This window comes from Alosa pseudoharengus, unplaced genomic scaffold, assembly GCF_046254945.1.
Source record: "Alosa pseudoharengus isolate Yale_2024_CS ecotype anadromous, Long Island Sound unplaced genomic scaffold, YU_APseudo_1.1 YU_APseudo_1.1_scf_17, whole genome shotgun sequence".
Classification (NCBI taxonomy): Eukaryota; Metazoa; Chordata; class Actinopteri; order Clupeiformes; family Clupeidae; genus Alosa; species Alosa pseudoharengus.
The window spans coordinates 30446297-30469244 of record NW_027468640.1 but is presented as its reverse complement, the minus strand read 5'-3'; the positions used below and the strand labels follow the sequence as shown (position 1 = coordinate 30469244).

The window sequence follows — 22948 nt, the reverse complement described above, 5'->3', positions numbered from 1 at the left end:
ACCCCCCACCCCACCCCCCATCAACGCACACACACACACACACACACACACACACACACACACACACACACTGTCTCTCTCACACACACACTCACACTCACACTTTCTTTCACACACACTCACTCATTCACCCACCCAACCTTAACAGTGTTTGAAAGGGAGGATGGGGCATGTCCCATTCATTAGTGTGGCGTGTCTCCCTTTGTGATAACTTTCATCCATGTGGAATTACTGAAACACCTCCAACACTAACAGGAAAAATGGGAGGCTCATGCGTTCAACACAACTAGGCACAAGCTGCCGCCAGCACATTTGTAATCAAACGAGACATACGACAAACCACAAATCAGTCCACAAATTTCATATGATGCTGAACCTTACATATCAACTTCCATTAAGCAAGATTTTGTTTGAGCAAGATTTTTGGCTTCAGTGGTTGGGGCGGAACCATGTCTTTTTTTTCCACTGTTCAGAAGTGTTAGGTTTGTGAAGTGCTTTTAATTTCTTTTTTTAATTAATTGGCAGCACATATTTTGACAGGGGTGTGCAGTGGATAATAACTATTTGTGTGAAAGCAGGGCTATTTAGCCTAATCCACTTTTCCCTAGTTAAGCAATCACATCCAACGGCCCTTTCATCAAGTCTTTAATTGCATATTTCTGCTGCTCAGAACTGCTGACAGACGATACCCACCTCAGTGTGGATTTCAGATGTCGTTTTTTTTTCCCTTCCTTCTTTCTTTTTCTTTCGTTCTGCCTTTCTTTCTTCCCTTCCTTCTTTTTCCCCCCGCAGTCACTCTGGCCTTGGCAGATAAGAGTGGCCCACCTCGGATCAAAGCAAAACACAAAACATAATTATTTCACGTAGAGCGATTAAATGTTACTCGAGATTAAAATAGCGATGCCTTGGCCACACCGCAGATTGAGTCGGCGTGGAGCCGCAGGAGCAAACGAGCAGCTGAATTACAGGAGAACAGTGACCAGACAAACGACAGAGTAGAGTGAAGGAGACCATTCTACGGCATTCCTCCACCTCTCAGACTAAATTGTTTAAGTTCACCCTTCATTTCATTTGCGCTGTTTTTTTTTCTCTCTTTCTCTCTCTCTCTCTCTCTCCCGCTCTTTCTTTTCTTGGAGAGAGGGAGGGAGGTCCCTGTCCCCACTGCACACACAGCCTTCGCTGGCCTTCTTCACTCTCCCCACATTCCTCTTTTCCCCCATGTGTGATTGTATTTCACGCCCTTCCACCCTCCTCACCCCCCCCCCCCTCTCTCGCCCTGCCCCTCTCTCTGCCCATGAATTAATCAACTAATTATATTCCCTCTCTCCCTCTTTTTTTTTCCTGCTGCTTAAACATCTAATCTTCTTTGAAGATTTAGTCTGATTAAAGGTAACTGTTTAATTTAGTCTGATTAAAGGTAACTGTTTCTTTCAGATTCTCTTGTGTCAATCTGTCTGGTGGACCTGGTGAATCTGTTTTTTGTTTTTATTATTATTTGTTGTGTGTTGTTGACATGTCTACTCTGTTTCATTTGGATAGCTGCCCTGCCCTCTGTCTGTATGTATTAGTAACATGTCTTTTGTTGATCTCCTTATTGCAGATACTTCTTTGCTGTGCTCGCCATCTTAACGGTGTTGGGGGTCCTCAACGGGTTGGTGCTGCTTCCAGTGCTCTTGTCTTATTTCGGGCCCTACCCAGAGGTAAATGTGCGCACAAGTGTGTGTGTGTGTGTGTGTGTGTGTGTGTGTGTGTGTGTGTGTGTGTGTGTGTGTGAGTCTTTAAGTCGTTCCATGTGGAATTGGTCCACATACCACGGCAGGCCAGAGGCATGATCTCAGAAAACTGTTCCTTTCATTTCCTCCATGCACCTCCCAGAGGACCCTCTTGGACTGTGTCACTACACGTCAAATAATTTACATGCCTTTACACAATATTTGTGCTCTTTCTCTCTTAAAAACAAAACTATATAGCCTAAAACAACATAGATGTTATTTTAATCTCCTGAATGTAGGGTTATTCATAATAATAATTCATTACATAATATAATTTTTTACTCTATAAATAAATATACATGATTAATGTGCACAATACAATTAATTCTTAGTTTGTCTTAGTTTGTTATTACTTAAAAGCAGCATGTGATGCCAGTAACCAGGGTGTTTGGTCTTTGGCATAATCAGTGTTGTTTGTTGTTGTTTTTTTAACGTCTCAGGTCTCCCCCGTGGATGGCCGTAGCCAGCTGCCCACTCCCTCACCAGAGCCCCCGCCACAGGTGGTGCGCTTCTCCGTGCGGCCGCGCCACACCACCACGGGCACCGGCTCCGACTCATCGGACTCCGAGTACGGCTCCAACACCACCGTGTCCGGCATCAGCCAGGAGCTGCAGCAGTACGACCTCCGGCCCAGCAGGGGGCAGCAGCCCACGCACCAAGTGGACCTGCCTGCCTACCCAGTGGCCTCGGTGAGTCCAGTCCCAGCACTGGAATGGGTCGCAAGTTGTCCGTTTGCAGGATGCTGCAATAGCCCTATCTTGCCTCCATTCAAAACATGATGTGAAATCAAGTACGGTCACAAATATGTGATTAGAATGTTCGCGAACCGAGAGTTCCACATTATGATGTCACAATTACCCTCAGAGATTTTCCCCATAGACTGTATAAGGAACACTGAAACTATAGATTGTTTGCGTAGAATTCTAGAAGGAACCAGGAAAATAATTCACTCCTCAACAGGTTAAAGTACTAGTAATTGTACACACTGAGAGGGTGCACTAATCCCTTCAAACTATACCAAGATTTAAAACCTGTTATTCTCACACAGGCCACATGAATGACCATGATCTATTTGTCCATTGGGATAAAAATAACATATTGTCTTTGTTTGGTGAGAACACATAAGACATGGAAAGCCTCTCATGATCTATTCACTGTTTGCTGTGTTTGTTTGGCTACAGACTAGATCAAAACCATGTCCAACTTGTCTTCGTCTTTTATTATCTTTTATCTGGGAAATCACCGTTTTGTAAAGACCTCTTCATGCCGTTTTCTCACCCTGATTCTTTCCCTCCTCCCAGGCGGTGCACTCTGACCCTCGGCCGCCTCACATCCACTCGTCCCCTCCTCAGGAAGCCGCTCCGCCTCAGCTGGCCCGCCGCTACAGCAGCAGAGAGCCCAAGAGGGACCAGAGTGGCCACCAGCAGCAGCATCGCCGCCAGGCCCCCACGCATCCCTCCCACCCCCAGGCCCCGCCCCACCGGCCGCGCACGGACGCTTTCGAAACCGCTACTGACCCCAGCGCCGGGGGCCGCTTCCCTCGCGACGGACCCCCGGCCGGCCGCGGCAGCAGGGGCCAGCAGCCGCACCACCACCGCTCGCGGGCGCACCACCAGTACCAGGCGCCCCCCCACCACTCCCATCCGCACCCCCACTCCTCCAACCCCGCCTACGGCCAGCCCATCACCACGGTGACGGCCTCGGCGTCGGTCACCGTGGCCGTGCACAGCCCCAGCTACCCCCAGCCCTTCACCCTGAGCGACAGCTACCCCCGCCAGCCCTTCCAGGAGGCGTACTCAGACAGCAGCAGCAGCAGCGGTAGTGGCAGCCGCCACGGCAGCCCGTCCTTCCAGGACCCCCACGTGCCCTCACGAGACTCCTACCGCCACCGCAGGTCCCACCTGGAGGGCATGGAGCTTCAGGACATGGAGTACGACGCCCCCAGTGGCCGGCATCGGAAATCCTCCAGCTGAGGTGAGAGGCGAAGACACCACAGTCCTACTGTGGGAGGGGTTCCCAACAAAGCTATATTACATGACAGTTAAAAATGGCCTGTTAGATTGAAATTACACCCTCATTCAGTTACGTTTATTCTTGAGAACTCATGGGAATTAAAAATTGCCTGAAAAGAGAAGTTAAGCTGAATGGTTGCCAATGTTTGAGGAAGTAAGTGACTTAGTGTCAGCAACAAGCTGCCTTCCTCAAGTTACGTTGACCTCTTCAAAAAATTGTCCTCTGTTCATAATTTAACAGACAATTTATGTCATATGTGTTTATTCGGTAATGCTTGGTTCCCATTGACCCAAATACAGTGTTTATAGCTGTTCTCATTTTTTTGGTGAGACATGAAATGTTTCACTGCCATCAGCGAGCATTTCATCAGATTGTGATCTCTCAGAAACCAGACGCAGATTGCAATTTGCATTTGGAATGCACACTGGCGTTGACGGGCTTTAGAAGGCACGCTGTGGTGTACCAGCAAGTGCGTGGTTCGGCGTTTATGTTCATACAGGAGACATGACATCATATGACAGTTAGATTTTACAACACTTGTGCAACGCAAACTCATCAGCCCTGCTCTGAAACCTCGCCAGCCTGCCACCACGTCGTCTCGATATAGTCAAAGTCGGGGTTCATGTGCATGTTCATTTTTAAAGACATGGCAGAATCTTTATCAATCCTTTTTTTTTATTATATTTTTTTTTTTACTCTTGACATGCTCTAATCTTGACGTGCTTTTAGTGCTTCATATGCTGGTTTGTGTTTTACTGTGCATCGTCTGAAGTGTGTCATTGTTTGTTTGTTTGTTCTTGGCAGGGTTAGAAAGACTAAGCACAATGGCCAAAGATGGGACCTACCCCACAGCTCCTGCGCCAGTCTTCAGGGGAGGGGAACACTTGGACCAGCAGCACTTCATTGGTGCTTCACCGTTACTGTATAACCTAGTGTACAATTATGTTTTTTATTTTGTTTTATTTTGTTTTTCGTTAGATATTTCTATAAGTATTTAAAGAATGTGTACACATATGTAAATATATATAAAAAAAAGTAGCTATAATGTTTGTTTATTTGTTTGTGTCGGTGGGGTGTTTTCTGACACCTCGTTCTGAGTTTTCGAAACGGTCTGAGGGGACATCAGGTGTGCCGTTTCCGTGTGTGTGATCGTGTCGTTACTGTTCACTCGTCTCGTGTCTGTGCCATGAGGAAGCTTCACCCTAGACGGACAACTTCAGCAGAAAACAGTTGCTGCTTAATAACATTGTATAATGTACATGTATAATTCTATGCAATTATTTTCATTTGTAATATAGAAGTGTGTGTGTGTGTGTGTGTGTGTGTGTGTGTGTGTGTGTGTGTGTGTGTGTGTGAGTGTGTGTGTGTGTGTGTGTGTGTGTGTCTTTGGAGCCTGTATAAGTGTATCTTTTTTGAGGTCGCTCTTTACTCAATTAGGTCTTACATAAAAAAAAAAAAAATGATATAATATGATGGTAAGCTAATATCAGTTTTTGAAAATTTGGCCATGCAAAATTCAACTTTAGCTTGATGGGCATCTTGTTTTCAGAAGACGGCATGGGCAGTCCCCTGCAGCTGTCTGTCAAGGGCACTTCCAGAACATACAGTACTGTTTCTGTTTCCATTGTGAGTCTGGTCACTCTGTTTTTTACCTTTTCAATGGGACTCAGACTGACCATAACCTTCCTAGGTGCTAAAGTCACTCACAGTACAAGATACAGATAGTTAGATAGATATGAGTCGAAGCCACATCCTTTATACTGTGACAGGTGGGATCAGCTCAGCGGATGAGGAAACAGCCCTATTCTCTGACTTAGTAGGCCATTTTACAGTGCCGTATATTGTACGAAACAAGAACATTTGACTGGAGGCAGCCATACTGTCCTCAATCATTCTTGCAGCTGCCTGGTGACTAGCTGTTGGTAGGGACTAAAGGAAGCCGACTGCACTGCAAGCTGAGAAAATTCTCAAGGGAAAAATGGCAGATATAATTGAGAAAAGCATTTACTATTTCAGCAAGTGATTTATTATCATTTTTTTCTATTATAGTGGTGGTACTATGACAAGTTCTGTTGAGCTATTCTTCAAATTTGTATGGCCTTATGTTGAATAATAATGGTGCTAGTGTATGGTCATGTAAACAAGAGGGAGTCTTCAAAAGGCCTGCACTGTGTGTGTGTGTGTGTTTGTGTGTTTGTGTGTGTGTGTGTGTGTGTGTGTGTGAATGACTGTGTTTGTTTTGTGTGATTGCCTGTGTGTGCATTTGAAGGTGCACAGACATGTCTATTGAAATGTTTTATCACAAATCTGTGGTAGTATAAAAAAAATACTGTTTAACTTTGAAACACGCTATGCGTGCAAATTATGATTATGAGTCATACATAGAAACATGTTTTTGTTTTTTTTCCTTTGCTCATTGTTTTCTTTTTTGGTTTCGTTTGCCTTTCGTGACAACAGTAGCTCTGTAGTTAGTAGGCCATAACCCTCGGAACTTCGCTCTGACTCCATGTGCTCATCGGGGCATGTTTCACTGTATCAGGCCATTTAGTGTTGACCTTGCTGACCCTTGCTTCACATGTACGTACCTATGAAAGGTGGCGGAGGGTGAAGGACAACACAACTGTAACTCTGTGCCATCATACCTATGTTGACATTTCCTGTTTTGGAATATTGACCAGTATTGTATAGCTACATGCTCGGTGCAATACACGTCTTTTTTTTTGTCATTACTCAGATTTTGAAGTTGTTAAGCTAAACCAGTACCTACCGTAATAATCAACCAGGAACGCAATAAGCGAAAGCGAACTATCTGCGATAAGCTCACTGTATGTCTTGAGTCTATAAGCTACACAACTGGCATTGCATAGGTTCTGCACTAAATGGCCTTTCTGACCTCTTCAATGACAAGAACCCCAACCACTGGCCCCGCAGGTTAAGCACACGGTCTTACTTGACCTCACCTCATAAAACGTCCAGCGCGTACGAACACGGCACTAATTGGAAGTCCACCACCTCCCCTTGCGCCATCCGGAGGCAAATGGTGTTTGTAAAAGCTTGTGGGGTCAGGGTTTTAGTCGTTCATTTTCTGCCAGTTTGCCTCAGTCATCCTTTCATCCTTCACTTCCCCTCCATTTGTCCTCTTGTAAAACAAATGTAGAACTCTGTTCCATTTGTAGTGGTCTTCCGTCTTGTGTTGCGCATATAAATTCCTCGTATCATTCTCTCGTCTTGTCAGTCATTTCAGTGACCATATCTTTTTTTTTAAACATATCTTTCTTTTCCTTATTCTTCTGATGGAACATTGGCAGAGAATAGACACAAAACATGGCTGGCAACTATTGTATTTTTTAAATATTTTATTATTTTTTTACATTTGGTTTTGCAATATTTATATTTTTGTATTATACTTTTTTGTTTTGTTTTGTGTTGTTTTTTTCCAGTTATGGTCAAAATGCCAGTTGGTGACAAATGCAGGGATTTTTATGTTGAAAAACACTATTACAGTTTTTGTTTTTACATTAATGGATTTTGATCTGTATAAAGTGCTTACTAATGTTAAATAGGAAAAAAGAGTATATAACATTTTACATCATCGATTTGTCATAGCTCTTAGAGGACTTTTTTTAAAAAAAGGATAAATAATCAATGGTTTTACAGACTGCCATTTTCCTCACTCGGAGTGGATGTATGTTGTTTCGGTTACAAAGATAAATGTATGCCATATAATTTATTTATATGAAAATTTATTTTTGTAGTGTACATAGTAGTTGTCAAGTTATTTGACAAAAGTATATTTTTAAAGAGTTTATATGTAATGCTACCAATTTTGTGGAAACATAACAAGAGAAATACATTAAGGTACAGGCACACTTTCATTGCTAACTTGTTCTCAGACAAACTAAAGTCCCCCACAGTATTACTATAGGAGAGTGTGATGCTCTTGCAGCTGGTTTTTTGGTTTGTGAAAGGCTAGCCATGAAAGTAGAGAAATCGTACTAGCTCTCTAAATAATAATGTTCAAACACTGATAGAATTCTAACAAATAAAAGAACACTATAACTTATTTGTCTCTTTGTCTATAACTTTAATAAATAAATGTAAAGAAAAAAAAGTTACACATGTCTGGATTGACTTTTTGAAATGTGCATAGTTGTTCTGCAAATGATTCCTAATACATGTGCATGAAAAAGATGTATTTGATTTGGCCTTATCTATAGTGTAAAGCTGAAACAGATGAATAGCAAGTGGAAACAGTTTGAATTAACACACGTCTCAAAGGCATGGCTACGTAGACTTGCCCCCAAGATTTTCAACTTGCTGACATCTGGTCACACGTCAGAGCACCAGCCTGCAGCCCCACCCCACTCCACCCCCAACCCCACCGCTGACTCCACTCCTCCCCGTTAGCCTTCTCCCGTATGCTTTTGATTGACAGCTTTATGGACTGCAAGGAAATTGGTTGTAGTTACAATACAGCTGGACTGTTCGGAGTAATGAAAAAAGGCACATGGCCTTGAAAACGTTCTGATGGGAACAGATTCGGGCTGCCCCCTCTCTGAACCGCGCTGATGTTGGTGGCCAAAACATTTACTCAAGCTTGTTCCAATAGACTCGGGCCCTATCAGAGGGTAATGTGCATGGCCTTGGATGCAGCCATGCCCTGCATAATTATTTTTTACTACCCATAAAGTCATAATCTATAGCTCGTTAGCCGATCAGCAGGGGCCTGGAGGCTGTGTGGTATAGGGGACTATATTGTAAGTTGTCAGGTGTGCTTGGGTGACCTGTAGAGAATGATTTAATGTTGCTGTTTGAGTGACTTACAGGAGCGTCTTATGTTAAAAGCATTAAAAAAACATCAACTTCTAATCAGTTCAGGAAGCATTGCCTCTGTTTGTTAATCCTCAGGTGTCCTCGATCCTGTGGAATCAAATTGATGGAAATGCACTTGCTGATTATGTACATCAATATAAATATGAGAAATTGTTGAGCTCCTGTACATTTTTACTACCAGTGTGTAGTCCATCTACAGCCAACCAATTGCATGTGCCTGTTGCAAAAATGGAAACACCATACACCCATCTGTGTGAGGGGTTATGACAACATTGATGCCTTTGGAGACAGAGGGTGAATGGAGGGTTTGAACTCATATTCAACTCTGTGGCTAGGAAAGCAATAGCTCCCTATATACAAACTGATCCAGAAGCCTATAAATTATGTTGATAATTTGTAGACTGATAGTAATAGTATAGACACACAGCTTCAAGAATGCATGAGGGATGGGCGGGGGCAGTCAATAGTTCAGGCAGCTCTGGTTAAGAATGGAAGCCTCTGACTTGTTTTTGAGAAAATATTGAACATGGAATCCACTGTGTTCTTTACACTGGTTTTGTGGCAATCACCCTGGCTTATCCCATTACAAGGGATGTAATATGACAAAACAGCTTCTGTTTTAATTAATATCAATGGTGCTGATAGCACTCAGGAGTAACAGTGTATAGAGATCATCTTCACTCATAGAGATAAGGGCCACACTTGAATGAATAAATGTAAGTGCAGTGGCTGAGCTGTAGTGTCATTGACAATGACACTAACACTGTCACGAGGTGTCATACACTACAGTACATGAGCATGTGGAAGAAGATGAATAGTTTAACACAACTACAGAAAATGAGAACCCTATGAACTCGATGGAAATAACACAGATGCTTTCCCTGTGATGACCTCTGAGGCCAGAGAGCTATATGTTGAAGAATGATCTTGATCACATTTGCAGTGTGGTGTCAACCTCTAAAAATTGCACAATGACAGACGAAAGAAGATAAAAACTATGTTTAGTCTTACACTAAGGATTTTAATCAGTAAGAAATTTACCTTGGGTTTTGGGTGTTTAATTTTTCTTGTTGCAGCTCCAGGTCTAAAGTGTTGTTGAGCCTAAAGATTCTTTGTTCATTCAGTTTGTGCAATGTAAGCAGTTTTATCTCTCTCCTGCATTAGCCTGTGTTCATACTCAGTATTTCATTCTGGTTTATTTAGGTCACCTGTACTTTTATAAATATCCTGATAAAAAAAAATGTTTCATCTCTTTGTAAAAGTTACAATTTGTACTATTTTTTACTAATACTATCTTTTCATTGCTTTGACAAGCTCACAGTTCCATTGTCTCTCATAAGTAATGTGATTGGTGAAGAAAGCTGTACTTGACACATGATACTTTTTCCACATCCTCCTTTTTGCCTGTGACATACACTATGAAGAAAAATAGCACTTGCCTTTGGCCGCCCCCTTTCATCTTGCGATAAGACTTTCTAATTGTGCTTGCGTGCAGTGCCTTACTCTAGTAGGAATCTATAGCAGCACTTAGCTGTAAAAAGTCAGTAACTCCTTAAAATAGTCTTTGTCCATAGGGCATTTAGGTGCCTTACGATTTCTAGGCTCTCCTTGTATAGATTTGTACATCTTACAATGTATCTTATATCACTGCCCCGCTTGAATCTTTTGGCCACAACCTTTGCACTGCAGAGTAGTCTTGAAAGACACTGCATGGCTTACATAAATGTCATTCATCATCCATTTTGTTATAATTAAGGACAACATTTTGGCCTGTTGAAGTACACAGTGCAAACTAACAAATGCGATCGCGGCATGAGAGTGATTATTTTGACTGATGTTGTTTACCCCGATTTCCTCTCGCATCATTTATTTTGCCGGGAGTGTAAACGAGACCGTTATTTACATTTCAGCTCCAGTGATTGTGGGGAGAGTAGGCCAAGGCTGATGGTCTCCTGTGATGCCTACACACACACACACACACACACACACACACCCCACACACACACACACACACACACCCCACACACACACAGGGCTGCATTAGGGCCTGTTTTTACTCTCCCCTCTTGTGGCTCCAAGTCCAACCACATGCCAGACTTATTTGGATAGTTGACACATGTTTCCATTAGGGTGATGTACACATGTTTATTGTGAAGATGACAAACCTACGTTGAGAGAACGGACCAGATTTTTTTTTCTCTCTCTCTCTTCTCGAGGATCACCGTTGTCCTCCTTTGCTGAACAGACCCCTTCTTTTGTTTAAAGTAGGACTGTTTGCCTTCGCCAGCAAACAAGTAAAACGTATGGAAACATATGCGTCATCTAAAGCAGGCGGGATACAACAATATGGAGGCCGAGAGAGAAAGTGAGAGAGCGAGAGTTTTAAAAAAAAAAGAAGTTAAATGCTTTCATGTGTATTTGGGAGTGTTGGGTGAACACAATATTCTGCTAATCCAAACAAAATTACAGCATCTGATTTCACACGAGTGGTTCTGTGTTTGTCATATAGAAGAGTAGCCCCCCCCCCCCCCTTGTGTTTGGGGCCCACGGATGGGGCTCTTGCACACACTCTCTCTCTCTCTCTCTCTCTCTCTATCTCTCTCCGAGCGGAGCTCAAGAGAACACAGAGCTCAGGAAGAGGGTGACGAGGAGGAGGCCCTGTGTTTGTAAACACTTTGGAATTTGTTAATGTTCTACCCATTCACAAATGGAGGGTGATTTTTTCCAGCGTCTTTCTGCGTCTTATTGACTCTGGCACAAGCTAAAGAGAGGGAGAGAGAGAGAGAGAGAGAGAGAGAGAGAGAGAGAGAGAGAGAGAGAGAGAGAGCGTAATGAGGACCAGGTCCAGGGGCGAGGCCTCGCGTTTGGGGTCCCCAGGGGTACAGTGTGTGTGTCGGGCCCAACACGCGCTCCGCTGAATCTGCCCTCAGAAGTGCTCTGTGGCATTTCCACTGAGCCCAGGGGCCATCGGCTTTGGATCGCCATAAAGCGGTTTTATAGTGACGGCTCTTACTGAAAGTGCCAAGCAAATTAAATATGCATGCTCTTTTTCGTTGAACATGCAGCACAATTGCCTAATTTATTGCACCATATGCTTTACTGTATTCACACCATTAGTTCCCATAAGGAAATCTCCATGTACCCCTTCATATTTGCAATACAAAAGACTAAGCTGAATATATTTTAACCATATGTGCTTATATGCATACAAACATATCAAAATGTCTTTGCATTTGTCCCTGATTAAGTGTTTGTTGAATTTGTTGGTGTGTTGTGTTATGGAGACAAGTTTCTCCCTAGTAAGGTAAGATTAAGATAGTCTTATGTAGACCAAATGAGCAACAGAAAATCACTTCAGTTAAAACCCATGAAAATCCCTTTGTTTGAGGATTAAAGGACATACAGTATAGATATCTCACTTATATTTGACACCAAACTTGTATGATTTGGTGAACTGAGCTCGACGTTCAACCTTAATCCGCACAGAGGGTTAGATTCTCCACATAACAACAGGAGTTTTCCATATTAATCCATACAGTGCCCCTGATTGTCTGTGCAGCTAATTAGACAGAGACACACACACAGCTGCAAGCAGTTACAGTGTACACTACTGCCATCCTTAAATAGGGCATAAACGTGGGCGTGCAAGCAAGCGGCAGACTGGTGTAGATTTCTCATCAGACAAAGCTTTTAGTTATAAATGACTGTGGGGCTCCTCAGTGGAACTCAGCCAAGAGAAAGCCACTGCCTTAATGATAAATATCACCCTTGTGCACTTTTAATAGATTCCCTTACTCTAGTGTTGGCAATGCATGCTCTTCATACAATTCAACCTTCTAGATTCTCTCATGACTCTAAAAACAAACGGTAACGCTGCGACTCTGCAGGCCGTCTTCTTTGTCGAACTTTTGGAGTTGCCAGTTAGCTGGCAAGAGAAAGAAACTCTTGGATCCTCAACTCAAGCTAACACTTCGTCTTAGATGGTCTAAAGCAGAGGCTCAAAAACCCTGTGCCTCCAGGACCAACTTAAAAAGATCTTGTTTTACCAGCGTCGATCACATCAAACATCATACTGTTCAGCTACTTGGGAGCCACTGGAAAGTCTCTCTTTTCAATCTGCACACACACGAGTCTCTGTTTAAATTGCCATGCTAACCAAAACAGCCAAACACTTACATGTAAGCCAGAGCTTTTACAGAACATAGGGTGTGAAACTAGCCATATTCGATTATCACCGTGGTAGCCGTTACAAATCACACCAGTGTCATGCTTCCACCTTTGCATGAACAGCAGCGGCCATCCTGTTTCCTTTCCTGCTGGACAGTGTCTCGATCCGTAATGTTGTGACAGTGCTGTGGATACCCAGTGTACTATATTATGTCATGCCTTTTGAAAGTATAATCCTCTTCTCTTGCCAAGCTCGTAGTTGCAAGAAATGTCACAACTACAGTTGTCTTGGGTGTATTAACAATTGTCTGGCTGTGTCTACCAGTCCATAAAATACTTCAACGTTAAGGTTTAGTCCAAATAAGGCGGCAAGCATATACGTAGAACCCATGCCATCAACTCTTTCATATTACCAGGCTGTTGAGAATAGTTTGATCTTGCTGTGCAAGTATTTTGCTAGTGGGTTATATGACTGAAATAACCTAATGAAAGACTGAACAAACAGCCACTTTGTGTCAACCAAATGTAATCTTTATTAGTATAGTAACTTGATCCACCATCCCTGCTCTCCATCATGTGTGTTATTAGCAAGCATTTTCCTCTTAGTGCAATGTAATTTCTTTACAACACATTATCCTCTGAGCCATTTACATATCAGATCAGACCACAGTGTATTGAAATGTTGAAGTAGCTAATAGCTCCATATGTCTTTAGAGGTGTTCTTAACAGAGGAATTCTAAGGGCCCCAGTTTGAGGGGAAAAATGGCTGACAGAGATGGGAGTGCATTGTTGCACAAAAGAAGCACATGCTCCAAAGACAACAATAAAAGGATGGTCAAAGGCCCAGTGCTTGGGCCGAGCCGGACTAAACTTAAATTTAGCTAAAGGTGAGACAGCAATTCCTTTAAACTGAATACATCAGATGAGATTACAATGTAATGGGCCCTAGGTCCTTATTTTCCCTAGAAACACTTTTACAAGGATCCATAATGCTTCTTCTTTTGGTCAAAACAATTCAATTCGTTGACACATCATTTCAGTCTGTCAGACCTGACTTAAAATGTCCTAACTGGAATTGTTACATTGTTGATCCATGTAAGTGATTTTGAGCATGCAAAAGAAACCATTTTTCTATTTGGGGCAGTCAGCATGCATCCAGAACCCCAGCAGAACCACAGGTGAGTGAAAGCAATGGGAGAGAGTGGAGAAGATATTCATTTGCATAAGAGGAGGCTGCTGGAGTGTTCTTTCTTTTAAACAAAGGTTTTAAATGTAGTTGTTTACTCAATTCCAAAGAAAATACATGTCCATATCTGTTTGACCCTGTTGCCATCACTGAAGCCATTTGTTGTGTTGAATACACTGCTCTAGTGGTCATAATATGAAGCCCGCCCCATGACGGATAAGCGATTGTGGGTTTTTGGAACATCGGAAATGGGTGTCAGTGGCCTCCTTGCCAGTCTGACCTGCAGAGCTAATTCAAATTTTATATTTTGAATTCAAAAAGGTTCGTCTGGGTTTTCCCAGGCTAGCACTTTTGTTAATTCACTCACATGTTCTTACACGCTGCTAAATCACCAAGATATCTGATAGCGATATACAGTAACTTCTTTTTGTGAAAAAATATGCTGACTACTCAATATTCACAGTTCTTTTTTTTCACAGCAAGACAAAAATTGAGTATGAAAACTAAACTTCTGTGTCATTAGAGACAAATTGTGTACACCGCGTTCCAAATTATTATGCAAATTGGATTTAAGTGTCATAAACATAAATCTTTTTTTGTTTTTCAATTAAACTCATGGATGGTATTGTGTCTCAGGGCTCTTTGGAGCAGAGCACAGGCGGGTTTGTGCAGACAAAGGTATAATAAGAAAGGTTTCTGCCAGACAAATTCATAGGATTAAGAGAGCAGCTGCTATGCCATTGCAAAGCAGCAAACAGGTATTTGAAGCTGCTGGTGCCTCTGGAGTCCCGCGAACCTCAAGGTGTAGAATCCTCAAGAAGTTTGCAAGTAAACCTACTATTTGGCCACCCCAAGCAGAAATGGTTGCAGTGGGCTCAGGAATACATGAAGACTAATTTTCAAACAGGTTTGTTCAATAAAATTTGAATTATACTCTAATGGTTGATGACTTAAAAATGTTACTGACTACAGTGAAAAATGTAATTTGCATAATTTGGAACGCAGTGTATAGTTTCCAAGATACAGGTGGTGGTTTAATTTAGTTACTGGCTCAACTAACCCCACTCTCCTCAGTGTATAAATATACTGACAATATGGGATCCCAGGGGCAGAAGAACCAGTACCAAGAACCAGTAAAACACAAGAAACCTATGAAAGGGGAAAGCAGAAAGCTTTTGTGGAAAATATGCTGGTGTGGTGTTCCATTTCTTCCTGTTTAGTCTTAGTTTAGTTTAGACTATAACACACAAGTGAAAAAACAAGATATGGCATTATTGTGTATTTAGATGATGGATATGTGAGGTCCCATCTGTGATAAGTGCCCCACATGACTACAGTACATGCAGGCCAACAAAGGCAATCAAGAGGTATGGTGTTGGATGTACTACCCTAGAGCAGTGTTTTAGGAAGCTCCGCCCCACCCAGGTGTTTCTGATTGCCTCTGACCAGGTGTAACAACCCTGGCGGGTCTCCTTTGGCTCTGCCCACTTGTGTGCCTGTGCTGCCTCCCTTTCTCTGTTTGTGGCAGGTGACCAGGGCCCAGGTGTGCACAGATCACCCTTGATTGGCGTAAGAATAAAGAAGCCTGCTCTCACCATGCTGAGTGTCCTTCTCTTCTGTCCTTGGCGTTTGTTTTTCTGTGTTTCGTTGTCTGCGTGTGGCCTCCTCCTATGTTCCATGCTAGAGCTGGCATGGTACACCAGGTGGTAGACCAGACGCTAAGCCAGTCTCAGAAGTGACCTCTCTTTATTTAAGTCTTATGGAACTTAGAACTTTGGAACCCTGTAAAGTAAAGTTGAAGTCAAGTGACGTTTAACGTGAAGTGATTATGCTGCTGCAAGCTACAGTATGACAGCTGAAACACGAAAGAGGACCCGAATCTCGAGGACCGACACAACAAGGGGGCCGGGTGGTTAGGTCAGTGGCATGGACAGCGCTACCCACTAACGTTTGTCTCTCTCTCTCTCTCTCTCTCTCTCCCCCCCCCTCGGGAAAAGCACGAACCCCCTGACAGCTTCGGCCAGCACTGAAGATTTGAGTTGCCTTCTGCTCCCTCTCCCGTCTCCCCATATATTATAAATAAATGTATACGTTTGTCTCACCGCAACCTGTTTCTGACTCATTCTTTCTGCTCTGTTCCAATTGGTTGACCCACTGTCTTGCACAGTCAGGTGTTTACTAATGACACTTTTAGAAAACCCTGCCATATGTGTTAAGATTATTTGTATTAATAATTAATTCAGGTTTGCTCATTTCCATTTTGTATTTTCATAATACAGCCTACAGCTTTTCCAATAAAGGGAACGTGATCATTTTTGATATATCAGAATTGGACATTGAAGACTGGCCACGTCCACCTAGAATCTTCTTTCAGAAACAAAGTAGTGAGTCTGGTATTACCAAGCTATTGAAATGTTCCCTGAATGAGAAGAACATATTGGCACGCCCAGAATCAACAACTTGGCAGACTTTTAAATTTATCGCCAGAGTTTTAAGACAACCCACTTGGGAGGAATATGCCGTTTTTGTCAGCAGTTTTCATCCGTCGAACTAGACCTCAGTGCTTGTGAAGAAAAGTATTCATGCAAGCTGTGCGTGCTCGAGACTCCTGGATCAGCACATGCACATGATAAGTGTGTATATCTGTGTAGTGCAGATGATCGTTGTTTCGCCAGGGTCATTTGGAGGTCACTGACTGAGAGGGCTTATTATCATACACAACATAACTAAACATCTCAAGCTTGTGTACTGAAAATATTTCATTTAGATGGTCAAGTCAGTGGAATCATGTGTGGTCCATTCTGGATTTGATGTGACACTTTTAAAGTTTTGAAAAATTACATGAAATAAACCAGGGGATGAATAGTGTTTTGGTGAAACACAAACATTGAACAGTACAGTGCAGTGACACATGGGAAAACATGCAAATTCTTAAAATCACTTTGAAGAATTGCAAATGCAAGAACCAGACTCAGCCTTGATCTTTTAGGCTGCTTCAGGTCCAAGACATTCCCCATGACAATGTTATGTTTTTTATATATTCCTCAACAGAACTAGACAATATTCATAACTTTGTGTTGATTAAATATAAGTGCATCTGCAGACTTTGAAAACTATTTTAATGTAGACTAAAGGGAAACAAATCATCTGTCTTTCATTTTCACACACACAATGTGCAAAATGCAGCTTTACCAAATAATTCCTTAGGCTAAATGTCCAGGATTAAAAAAAAAAAAAAAAAAACTCTTAACACCACAAACCTATCCCTGAAAAAAACGTATTGAAATGGTTTTCTGGAAATACTCTTACTCACTGCCTGTTATTAAATTCACACAATGTGAAAATCTTACCAACAATGGCGTTATGTTATATATATCGGTCACTGTGGGGGTGGTCTTTCAAAAAAATATTTTTTTTTAACTATACTTCTGCATACGCCTGCGTTTTTCATTTTTAAATTAGACTAGCCAACTTGATGGAAACACCATCAAAGACAGTAGGCTAGAAAGAAGGGACCACAGGCTAGTCTTTACTCCTCCCACTGAGATCACAACCAACAGGGAAGAGACAAGAGTAAACAACATCCGGCCTCCATGTGGTGGAGGGAAATTTCACTTTCACTGTGGAAATCGCCCATAGCAGGTTAGTGTTTCAAGGTGTTATAGACGAGTTTTAATGACAGCGAGAGTTGTATTCACGCGAGGTAGAAATTAATTTCAATGTAATTCTTTTTCGTAGTGTTATAGCTTTTTGGGATGACACATCTTTGAAATCATGCAGGCTAACTGGCAGTTTAGCTAAAGTTGTTCAATGACTGGACTGGCTTTGCTAACAAACTCAGTTGGCTGGCTAACCGGTTAGCTACAGATGCTACTGCTGTGTAATTTACAGCCTATCGGCTGAGAAATACACTAGGCTGTCTGACCTAAATAAATAAAGAAACTGAGTTACCTTGAAGATATCATCTTTATTCAGTTTTAAGTGGTCTAAGACGTCTGCTTTAAGCCTCCCTGTTTCATAAAAGTATTCAACCGCTCTCTGCCACAGGCAGCGAGCCTGCCCAACCTGTAGCATCTAGGCAATATCAATGTCGACACCTACTGGTGGTCTCTTGTGGTATAACACATGATGACCCAATTGACAAAATATGCCATTTAGACTTACACAGTTAGTATCGTGACTGACAAATACTATTGGAGATTGTCTCTGTTTGCCAAAGCGGACTTATCCTTACCCATTTTGTTATTGTTGTGATTGATGATTCACATTTGATGCATTAACAGTTAGACAGGACATCAATGAGGCATAAAATAATTTTAGTCACATTCACATACCAAATCAATCACTCTTAGTAGTTAAAATAAGCTCCCCACAATCTGTTTTTTTTTGCCAGGACTTTAGATTTGTTTGCATATTCGTTAACTGGTGTTAGTTCAAATAAAACCCCAAGAAGCTGATTGTGAAACTGTATTTGCTATTCTCCCAGATTACTTTGTTGACAGACTTACTGGAATTATTTTGACAATAATCACAATACAATGACAATGATTAGGCTATAAAATCCAGGTCCAGCTATGTGCCTGAAACTGAAAGCCTCCAGTATACCAGAGATTGACCCTAACTTCATCACTTGGTGTTGACACAGCCTATGACAGTTTTACTGTTCCGCTAAAGAAACATGGCTGCCTTTAGAATTCCAAATAGTAGTACTGTAGGCTAGACTGAATTGTTGTGATATGCTTCCACGTGCTAAAAGATGGTTGCCATGTCACTTATGAAACACATTTAGTTGTAACAGAAATTTAATTTTGAACCTAGTACCTAGTCTGCCAGAACACTGTATGCAAGCAACCTTAACATACGTTCCACCTTTCAATGGCCAATAATGAGCATTTGGTAACAATTTAGCTGGGTTAAAGATAAATAAAGAAAGACAGACAGGGTAAAGGTAATTATAGATTTACGCCACATGACCCACAGCGCTGTTCCAGTAGGGGACATGGCAAGACATTAAACAACCTGGCGCGTTACGAGGTGATTATAAAAGCCCAGGCCTGTTGCGTTGCTCACAGACATGTCATTAGGAGGCAGAAGAACAATTAGCCCTCGACTCCCACTCCCAAGCCCCCACGTCTGTCCTCAGCTGGGCTTTCGGCTAGGATGGGGTGGGGAGGGGGTGGTCTCTCACTGACTGTCATGGTGGAGATGGAGGAAAACCATTTGCTGCGTTTGCTTCCCGGTAGGATAACCCCCCCCCCCCCCCCTCCCCAAATCAGCCGTGTGTGTATGTGGGGGTGTCTGTGGTTCTGCAAGGGGCTGTGGGGGGGCAGTTTGTTGTTCAATGCCATCACCACCCTCTCCGGGGCTGTTAAATTGTCAGGAATACTTTGGGGCTGTACGTCACCAGGGTTGCCAGCAGTTCAGCGTGAGGTCCAGGGCCGCGTTGCCCGCGTCGCTCCGCATAAATGGCCTGCTTCTGTTTTACAGCCTCTCTAATAAAAATGCAGGGCGATGACAAATTTAGAGGCCTGCGTGGGCCAAGAGCAATTTCTTTGATTATGGCCCCTGTCACTTTGGAGTCTCCGCACAATTCATTGTTGGGCTCTTCCTGACGGCCTTGCTGTTTAGTTTCAGGAGATGGACTCCTTGTGAGAGGGTTTTGCTGCGAGATGACTTATGACGACATCTCAGCATTCTTTCCCTTTTACATCAATATCCGTTGTTGTTTTTAGTCACTCGCACATGAAGAGGCTCCATGGGAAACAACGTGTGAGAACTCTGCATCTTTATGATAATTAGATGAGATGGGAACGTTATTGTTAACACAATTTAGTTTTTTGTTGGTTTGTGGGTGTCTCTCAGGCTTAAATGGCATGTTCCTCTGTCCTGTATCTGCTGCAGATTGAACGGATGGCATCATGGGAGAAGCCGGAGCCTTTCTCGAAGACCCTGGTCCAGTTCTGGATGGCCAAAGTGTCTGAATGGAGTGAGGCCCCATCGCCCTCGGCCCAGCTAGACGCCTGTCGACACCAGGAGAAGCTGAGGGGTTTCCTGCAGGAGGTCCTGGGAGCGCTGCGGTTGGCGGTACTTTCACGTTGCCTTTTTCACACTGAGACTGGTTTAACAGGGCAATCTGAATTACAGTTCAAATATACTTTGCTTCACATTCGGCCGCATTACTACAACGAACATGCATTATCTTCTGATACCTGAATGCTGCGTCGTCCAATATCCCTTACATATTCAACATATTCAAACTCAGACTTTGATTTGACTTTGATTTGACTGTTTCTTCCAACAGGTCATAATCTAGGGCCTAGGGCCTTCGTTTTTGATAGCATTAACATTGGTTTGACAGACACGGCTGAAGTAAATATCTGTCCTCTGAAGTGGTCGAAAAAGTAGCCAATGTTTTCAGTGTAGAGGTTCACTTTAATGGCTTACTAATGGATTGTGGGTAGGTGAAGTGCCAAGAAACTCTTTGCTTACTGTAAGTGACACATAGTTACACACTCTCTAAATCTTCAGGTGTGGTTGATGGGGTGTTGCAGTCATCACTCAAATATAATTTTAGAGCCTGAATTAAAGGGTAATGTCCTGAAACTCAGAATACTCATGTTCATACCACATCATTTGTCACTATATGATTAATGATGTTCAACAGATATTTTCAGATTTAGTTTTAGTCAAGAAAAAGAGCGAGGTAAGTGGTATTTTACTAGACACACACATAGCAAAGGTAGGTGCCCCTTCCACCCATCTCTAGCACCACTACAGCTGTGCTGGGGTCTAATCAAGGTCACTCTTGTTTTTTTCCTGATTTTTTTTTCACTGTGTTACACAGTTTATTTGCTGATATTATAAATGACTGATATGTAAATTATATGTAAATGTGATGGTGTTCAGGTTGATCAGGTTGGCATATATGTGTCTCTCCGTCATGGTATATGCAAGCTATTGTAACCACAGTTCAGTGTTGGCTTGGACATACATTTTGATTACATGTAACCTGTATACATGTAACCTGTAACCGCAAATCAGCAAAATTCTTCTTAGTCTTACGTAACTCCTTAATATGTTATGTATTTACATAAACTGTTTTTCAATTCAGTGCAGTGCAAAAGTAGACACTAAGGCCACCAAGAAATGCATGTTTTCCCTTTATTTGGGCAGAACATGTTTACAACATGTTCTGCCCAAACATGAACACACTTACAATAACAAAAGGTAGAGGTTATTGACTTGGGTGGTGTCTCAGACGTTTCAATAGCCTAGTGGGGGTTTTTAACCAGTGGCCTGGGCCCACTGGTGGTCTGTGAAGGCATTGCTGGTGGTCTGTGAAGGCATTGCTGGTGGTCCTTAACCATGCATGTATTATTAGAAGTGGGAATCACAGAGTAACGGAAGCATCGATACTGTCACGATACTTTGCCCACGATAACGATAATATCCCGATACAACGATTCTGCAGTGCTCAGTATATTGCAAAGGATTCATCAAAGATACAACCATATCTGTGTGAATGAAGAAGAACAGAGAGGCAAATGCTAGAATCATGCATTTAATCCACTACATTTCACAACTGAGTTGAAACAGTATGCAGAGTGCATAGAGTTTTAGGTTAGTGCTTCTTAAAAATATAAAAGTCATTTGACTGTGTTTAGGGGATTACTCTCATTCATTTGATAAGCACCAGCATGTGAATGTATGAAGTAGTGACAGAGCCCATTGATACTAAGAATTGTAAAACTTAACATTTGTGTAAAACAATATCGATACTTGGCGCCAGTGTATCAATCGATAACATCGCAAAAATACGTTTTTGTCCCACCCCTATGTACTGTATAACATGGCTTCACTGTTATAATCACTATTTTCCCCTGTTTCTTATCACTGTTTTTTTTCTTTGTGATGGTCGTCAAATTGCTTCTTTAGTCAGAATGGTGGTCCCTGAGTCACAATCGGTTGAAAAACTCTCACATAGATAATTAGGTCCTTTCTGATTGTGACAGTATCAGCGACAACAAATATAGATTTTGTGTACATAGATCATCATACAGTATTATCACTTCAGTACAAACAAACACTTGTTCATAACGGTGAGCACACTCCACAAATGCATATGCAATGTACTTGGAGCGAAGAAGCTCAGATGGAACATTAGACTACAGTATTAGACTGACCACCTCAGAGCTACGACCTCAACATAATTGAAGCTGTGTGGGATCACTTGGATGGGGAGAGGAACAAAAACCAGCCAAGTAGAGAGAGATGGAGAGAGAGGGGGGAGTAGAGAGAGAGAGAGAGAGAGAGAGAGAGAGGGAGGGAGGAAAGGGGGGGGTTATGGTACATCCTGCAAGAGCCATGGAATAATTGACCACATGACTACTTGAAAGAATTACACTGCACTAGTCCAACAGGAACAGCTTTAGTTTTGCATTCTGAGGGAGGCCACACAAACCGTTGGCTTGTTTTAAAAAGACATTCTTTCACGTTTTTATTGTATTAATCTTTATTTGTGCTTGTTTTAATGTTGTGTAATGTTTTTTTTATATACAGATAAACACTTCATGCTTTGATTAATTTAAGTGAAACTCACAGATTTCTTGGGTGGCCTAAAACTTTTTCAGGGTAGGAAAACATGTTGACTTATCTGTGCCTGAACAAAATTTGATTCCCATGACTGTTCTTGCAATGGCTTTAAACATTAACTTGTGGAACACATAATTTAAAATGATCTGTATGGCTTCAGTGGCCTCATCCAGTTAAAAAGATGATGCATAAAACATGACCCTAAATAGGAAAAAAGGAATCATGACTATTAGAAAGTCCATCTCAAGCAGTCTGTCTGCAGGTTTATCCAGATCAGCTTCATGGTTTTAGTGTTGAGCAGCTTGTGCATTTTACATAGTTGTAGTAATGTACATAGTTGTAGTAATGTGTATGCAGCCGTGGGCTACTGGTTAGGGCTTCGGAC

General features: G+C 42.2%; 2 protein-coding genes across 2 annotated transcripts in view; both read left to right on the top strand.

Annotated features, from left to right (window-relative positions):
- ptch1 (patched 1) overlaps window positions 1-7848 on the top strand; it is a 56403-nt gene extending 48555 nt beyond the window's left edge. The window contains exons 21-24 of the mRNA XM_076289281.1: window positions 1601-1700; window positions 2213-2461; window positions 3074-3746; window positions 4590-7848. Of these exons, the coding sequence (XP_076145396.1) occupies window positions 1601-1700; window positions 2213-2461; window positions 3074-3745 (1021 nt within the window). The 3' untranslated portion in view covers window position 3746; window positions 4590-7848. The remainder of the gene's footprint in view (window positions 1-1600; window positions 1701-2212; window positions 2462-3073; window positions 3747-4589) is intronic.
- A 9708-nt stretch (window positions 7849-17556) lies between these two features.
- The window catches only part of fancc (FA complementation group C), a 31359-nt gene continuing 25967 nt past the window's right edge, over window positions 17557-22948 (top strand). Inside the window, exons 1-2 of the mRNA XM_076289280.1 lie at window positions 17557-17613; window positions 19873-20055. Coding sequence (XP_076145395.1) covers window positions 19882-20055 — 174 coding nt within the window. The 5' untranslated portion in view covers window positions 17557-17613; window positions 19873-19881. The remainder of the gene's footprint in view (window positions 17614-19872; window positions 20056-22948) is intronic.